The sequence below is a fragment of the Anneissia japonica genome, unplaced genomic scaffold (genome assembly GCF_011630105.1).
Source record: "Anneissia japonica isolate Jap-2015-1 unplaced genomic scaffold, ASM1163010v1 scaffold287597_len576451_cov177, whole genome shotgun sequence".
NCBI lineage: Eukaryota > Metazoa > Echinodermata > Crinoidea > Comatulida > Comatulidae > Anneissia > Anneissia japonica.
The window spans coordinates 18,024-25,272 of NW_022745867.1; the positions used below are offsets into that span (position 1 = coordinate 18,024).

At 32.1% G+C, this 7,249-nt stretch overlaps 1 protein-coding gene across 2 annotated transcripts in view; it reads right to left on the bottom strand.

Moving 5' to 3' along the window:
- LOC117120064 (MAM and LDL-receptor class A domain-containing protein 1-like) overlaps positions 1-7,249 on the bottom strand; it is a 49,491-nt gene that overhangs the window by 13,012 nt on the left and 29,230 nt on the right. For both annotated transcript variants that reach the window (XM_033265071.1, XM_033265070.1), the window contains exon 3: positions 4,253-4,343. In XM_033265071.1, the coding sequence (XP_033120962.1) occupies positions 4,253-4,343 (91 nt within the window). The remainder of the gene's footprint in view (positions 1-4,252; positions 4,344-7,249) is intronic.

The following is a 7,249-nucleotide window of genomic DNA, read 5'->3' on the forward strand; positions in this document are numbered from 1 at the left end:
TTATGTAAAAATAGTTATGCTTTAACATAGATTAAAAATATGTTACGCCTTACTTATTTTTAATCTATGGTCTTTTTAATTAATTTTCTTTTTTTTTATTGGAAATTCCGTAGTGCAGAGTAAATTTAACAAAACCCATTAGGTTTATAGTTATATGAAAAAAAAATTAGTTTATACAGAAATAGTATCTAAAATGATCTAAATTTCCAAATTTAAAGCAAAAGATCTATAATCTAAACACACAATATTAGGCAGGATGTATTTGTTTGGAAAAGAACCCACTCTTTTGTGAAATTAAGAGGTTTATAAGTGAAAATTGTAAATTTAGAAATAAGTTTTATTTTTTTCCTTTGAACTGAGATCAATATGTGATTTTTTTTTATTTCTTTAAAAGCATTTGTTTTTTAACAATTACAGCAGATGCAAATAATGTTTTGAGAGATAATCGAAAAACAAGGTGTACGGTAAGAATGGCCCCGGAAAAAATGGCCCCGGAAAAAATAGCCCCGGAAAAAATGGCCCCGGAAAAAATGGCCCCGGTAAAAATGGCCCCATATGACAGGTAGGTAAAAATGGCCCCAATAATCAAATTCTGAATTAAAACTGATTTTCTTGAGTCAATATATATTTTTTTATCTTAAATAATTTAGTTTTTAAAAGGAATCTAACATCAAACAAATTGCCATTTACATTTTACTTTTTGCAAAAATTAATATTCAATGATAAAATATTCAAAGATAAATAAAAAGCCATGAATTACACTTTTTATTTTTTTTTCCATTTAAATGTTAAAAAATAGCAACAACATAATCAATAAATCAACATAAATCATGCATTTATTAATACTAAAATAATTTACTTGTGGCCGATTTCACGAAAGCGGAATCACAATTTTCCAGAAATTTAATCTGTGTATTGGTAAACCCCACAAACAGTGGGTTAGTATGAACATCAAATTATTATTTTTTTTAAGAAAAAGAGAGGTCTACAATCATAATTACATGGTTTAGATGGGATTTGCAGTGTGTTTAGAGGTTTGTGGTGTATTTGCAAGTATTTTTTCATAAAAAATCTAAATTTTAACCAAAAAAAATTTATGAATGTATTTAATTTTCTTATTGATATACCAAGTGAGTCAATAACAATTGAATTGTTTGATTTTTTACAGTGTGTTTTGGGAGGTTTGTGGGATTTAGCAATACCACTTTAATCCTACCAAAATCACCCTACCCTCACAATCACACGCCATTTTAATTCTTAGCATAATTGCCATACGTAACTATACATAATTCTAAGCCAGTAGTAGGCACTTGGATTTAGTTAGTGATGAGTAAAAACGTAAAAAAAAGTATGCAACTAAATTAGTTGCTTAAATAAATGTATTCCTAATTATTTAGTTTACTAAAAGCAATACTTCTTTGAATAAACTCTAAGCAGACAATTTATTGCTAAGTTTGCGAGAAAGTAAGCCTCTCCCTTTTCCCATACATGAACTTGTGATTCAAACACACAATTGATCCACATCCTTTAACTACTGTTTATTTGCATTGTTTATAACATGTAAAGTTAATTCATTTGATATTTAACAAAAGTAACTTGTGGTTATCTATGAGTTACATATTTTGGTAGTTGAAATACTGTATACTGTATGTCATTCCTCTACTTTGTTAGTGAAATAACGTTTTTAAAACTTTTATTTCTACTATCAAAAAATGTTATTCAATGGCCATTGTTTTTCGATTATCTCTCAGAACATTATTTGCATTTGCTGTAATTGTTAAAAAAACAAATACTTTTCAAGACATAAAAAAAAATCACATATTGATCTCAGTTAAAAGGAAAAAATAAAACTTATTTCTAAATTTACAATTTTCACCTATAAACCTCTTAATTTCACAAAAGAGTGGGTTCTTTTCCAAACAAATACATCCTGCCTAATATTGTGTGTTTACATTAGATCTCTTGCTTTAACTTTGGAAACTGAGATCATTTTAGATACTATTTCTGTATAAACTAATTTTTATTTTTTCATATTACAGTAAACCTAATGGGTTTTGATAAATTTACTCTGCACTACGGAATTTCCAATAAAAAAATAGAAAATTAATTTAAAAGACCATAGATTAAAAATAAGTAAGGCGAAACATATTTTTAATCTATGTTAAAGCATAACTATTTTTACATAATGAAATTTAGTAAATCAAATTATTAATTGTGGCTTTTATTTATTAAATCAATTAAGAACATAATCTCAAAACAAAATTTAATGACAAGAAAGGTCGACGTTTCGGGTCCATCATGGAACCACTCTCAAGATCAAGTAAATTGAAAAAACTAAAAACAAAAATACCAAGCAGTGACAGGATGTAAGTAATTAATTTACATATCAATAGGGCCTACTGTGTGGAGCCACACTGGAGCTAAGCAATAATTAGCCCTTCTTAGCAGATTAACAAGATAAACAGTTTGGCTTTGACTGAATCAGTTTGTTTGTTAAGTGTAGGTTTTTATGTTGATTTATTTTCATTAAATAAATATTTGCTACAGGGTATTTTACAGCATTTATTTATTTATTATTAATTTTTTTTTCTTGAATTTTATAATTGAGGGCCATTTTTTATTTCTTGATTCAATTCTTGAAGATTAAAAAAAAATATATCATTTCTATTACCGAATTTTTCATTGGGGCCATTTTTACCTACCTGTCATATGGGACCATTTTTACCGGGGCCAATTTTTTCCGGGGTAATTTTTTCTGGGGCCATTTTTTCCGGGGCCATTCTTACCTACATTCAAGTTAATTATCTCCTTAACATTATTATTATCATCATCATCATATTCATGCTGATGAAGATGTTGTTGTTGTTGATGATGATGATGATAATCATCATCATTTCTATTACCGAATTTTTCATTGGGGCCATTTTTACCTACCTATCATATGGGGCCATTTTTTCCAGGGCCATTTTTTCCGGAGCCATTCTTACCTACATTCAAAACAATGGCCATTGAATAATATTCTTTGATAGTAGAAATAAAAGTTTTAAAAACGTTATTTCACTAACAAAGTAGAGGAATGACATACAGTATACAGTACTTCAACTACCAAAATATGCAACTCATAGATAACCACAAACTTCACTTTTGTTAAATAGCAAATGAATTAACTTTACATGTTATAAACAATGCAAATAAACAGTAGTTAAAGCATGTGGATAACAAGTTCATGTATGGGAAAAGGGAGAGGCTTACTTTCTCACAAACTTAGCAATAAATTGTCTGCTTAGAGTTTATTGAAAGAAGTATTGCTTTTAGTAAACTGAATCATTAGGAATACATTTATTTAGCAACTAATTTAGTTGCATACTTGGTTTTTACTCATCACTAACTAAATCCAAGTGCCTACTACTGGCTTAGAATTATATATAGTTATGTATGGCAATTATGCTGAGAATTAAAATGGCGTGTGATTGTGAGGGTAGGGTGATTATGGTAGGATTAAGTGGTATTGCTAAATCCCACAAACCTCCCAAAACACACTGTAAAAAATCAAACAATTCAATTGTGATTAACTGACTTGGTATATCAATAAGAAAATTAAATACATTCATAACTATTTTTTGGTTAAAATTTAGATTTATTATGAAAAAATACTTGCAAATACACCACAAACCTCTAAACACACTGCAAACCCCATCTAAACCATATAATTATGATTGTAGAACTCTCTTTTTCTTAAAAAAAAATAATAATAATTTGATGTTCATATTAACCCACTGTTTGTGGGGTTTACCAATACACAGATTGAATTTTTGGAAAATTGTGATTTCGCTTCTGTGAAATCGGCCACAATTAAATTATTTTAGTATTAATAAATGCATGATTTATGTTGATTTATTGATTATGTTGTTGCTATTATTTAACATTTAAATGGAAAAAAAATATAAAGTGTAATTCATGGCTTTTTATTTATCTTTGAATATTTTATCATTGAATGTTAATTCTTGCAAAAAGTAAAATGTAAATGGCAATTTGTTTGATGTTTGATTCCTTTTAAAAACTAAATTATTTAAGATAAAAAAATGCATATATTGAATCAAGAAAATCAGTTTTAATACAGAATTTGATTATTGGGGCCATTTTTACCTACCTGTCATATGGGGCCATTTTTACCGGGGCCATTTTTTCCGGGGCCTTTTTTTCCGGGGCCACTTTTTCCGGGGCCCTTCTTACCGTACACTAATGAACTTACTCGATTGACACTCTCCACCGTAGACTTCCAAATTGTCTATACCAATGTAGGAATTAAACGGAATCGATCCAACAGTGGCCTTGAATATGACCTGAAAATATCGACATAATCATTATAAATGTGATAATTTATAGCCATATGTCATATTTTGAGGAGTATTTTAAAGGCTTAAACTTGAGAATGACAATGATAATGATATTTTTTTTTTATTGCAATTTCATTTCGCACAAAACAAGACATTACAAAAACAAAAAATTGCTCTTAGATAAAGCCAGTAATAATGCTAAATTTCGGAAATTATTTAAGGCAAAAAGGAAAACTTAATATGGGTACCTGTTACCTGTTATATATATACATATATAAGCTCTTTAACAATGTCAAAGTCAGCTATAGCTGCTCAAGAAACATGGGCAGTATAATCAAAGCCCACAACAAACAGCTTCTGGTTGCTAAGCAACAACAGCCAAAAACTCTCTGCAATTGCAGGAAAAAAGATGAATGTGCACTCTCTGGAAATTGCCTCACCTCATTCATCATCTACAAAGCCACTGCCTACTCAAATGATGACAAAAAATGATACATCGGGCTCACTGACACACCGTTCAAAACCTGATACACAAACCACAAATACACTTTTAACACCCCCAAACACAGAAACAGCACTGTACTCTCCAAATACGTATGGAAATTAAAAGATAGCAACACACCCTACAACATTAAATTTTCTATTATCGACATAGCATCGGCTTACTCCACAAAAACAAAACGCTGCAACCTGTGCATAACCGAGAAACTTCACATAATATATTCAGACAAACAGTCAACACTAAACATTATCTTTCGAAGTTGGAGAAACATCGATCTCTCTCTGGTAAGGCAGAGAGTTACAGACTCACTAGCCAAATTCACTAATGATATCAATGTTAATTCTGCAGTGCTGTTGTACAATACATTTTTCACTGGCCTTCGTGATGAGCTGGCCCCACTGAAAAAGAAAACAATCATCATTCGTTCCAACTCTGAATGGTATAACCGTACCTGCCGTTCTGAAAAACGTAGAGGACGAGCACTAGAACGCAAGTGGTTGAAAACTAAGAAACTGGATGATCACATTAGGTTTAAACAGCAATGCCATATATACCATAAAACTCTACACACTGCTAGATCTTCTCATTTCTCTTCTCTTGTTGACAATTGTAAAGCTGATCAACAGCAACTCTTTCAAGTTATTAATAAGCTGCTTGGAAGCTGTCTCTTATACACATCTAGATGTGTATAAGAGACAGTATCTCATAGGTTGCAGGTGTAAGTGCATGCCAGTTAAAGATCCGGACAACTTCCTCCGGAGCCTATCCAATTTGAGAATACTGAGAGGATCCACAACCACACATTTGAAAATTTCTCACTTGTTGAAGACGCTGATGGCTTGAAGTTAATCGATTCCATGCCCGGCAAATGTTCTAAATTAGATCCATTCCCAACAAGTATTTTGAAGTCTCTTATAGACACTATGATTCCAATTTATCGATCAATTGTCAACTCATCCTTATCAACTGGTATTTTTCCTAGTGACCTCAAATTTGGAGTCATCAAACCAATTTTAAAGAAGCCTACACTGGACCCTGATGTGCTGTCCAACTAGCGTCCTGTTACAAATACCCCATTTCTCTCAAAACTTATTGAAAAGTTTGTTGCAAGTGAACTTACAGGATATCTACATGAATATGACCATTATGATCCATTACAGTCTGCATACCGTAAGCTTCATAACACTGAGTCGGCAACCTTGAAGATGCATAATGATATAATGATGCAAATTGACAAAGGAAACTGTGTGTTGTCAGTTTTTCTTGATCTATCGTCAGCTTTTGACACCATCAGTCATTCTGTTCTCATTAACCGATTATACTCCATTGGTGTTCGTGGGACGGTTCTCTTATGGTTCAAGTCGTATATAACATCAAGAAAGCAAGCTGTTTACATCAATCATACAATATCATTATATATGAACGTTGATTATGGTGTAACACAAGGATCAATCCTCGGACCCTTACTGTTCCTCGTGTATATGCGGCCACTTGGTAACATAATACATCAGTACTCTGTCACTTACCATTTGTTTGCTGATGATACACAACTGTATATCAGCTTTAAACCCACTGTAGAACAATGTAACAGCGCTAAGACTACAATGGAAAATTGTATCGGAGCAGTGCATCAATGGCTTTCTGAAAATGGATTGTATCTCAACTCCAATAAAACTGAAACTCTTCTTATTCATTCAAAATATCTGAATTCCCCGCCTGAAATTCATCATGTGTCAGTAAGTGACTCCATGGTCATGCCTTCGAATGTTGTTCAAAACATTGGAGTGACTTTCGATGAATCAATGACCCTATCCAAACACATCAACACTACCTAAGTCTATTTCATATCACCTTAGAAATATTAAGAACATTCGTCAGTTTCTCTCTGAAGATGCTGCCCTAAAGCTTGTGCACGCAATTATTACTTCCAGACTGGACTACTGCAATAGTATACTTAATGGTCTGCCTGAAAAACTCATCCATAAGCTTCAACTTCAACTTAATTCTGCTGCTCGCCTTGTTTCCAATACTTCACGATTTGAACATATAACGCCTGTTCTAAAACGTCTGCATTGGCTACCTGTGAAGCAGAGAATCATATTCAAAATCCTGATTATTACATACAAGGCACTTCACAATTTAACCCCGTCCTATATTTCAAACCTCATCGTCCTTCGTTCAGCTAACTGTGGCAGGCGCCTTAGATCTTCTGCAGACCTTACTCTTCTGCAAGTTCCTGCATGCCGATTAAAAACGTATGGCGAAAGATCGTTTCACGTAGCAGCACCAAAACCATGGAACAGCTTACCTTCTAGTGTAAGAGAAGCACCAACTCTTGCTATTTTCAAGACAAGATTGAAGACTCATCTTTTCAATACCTGTTACTAATTTCAAATTTTCATACATTTTT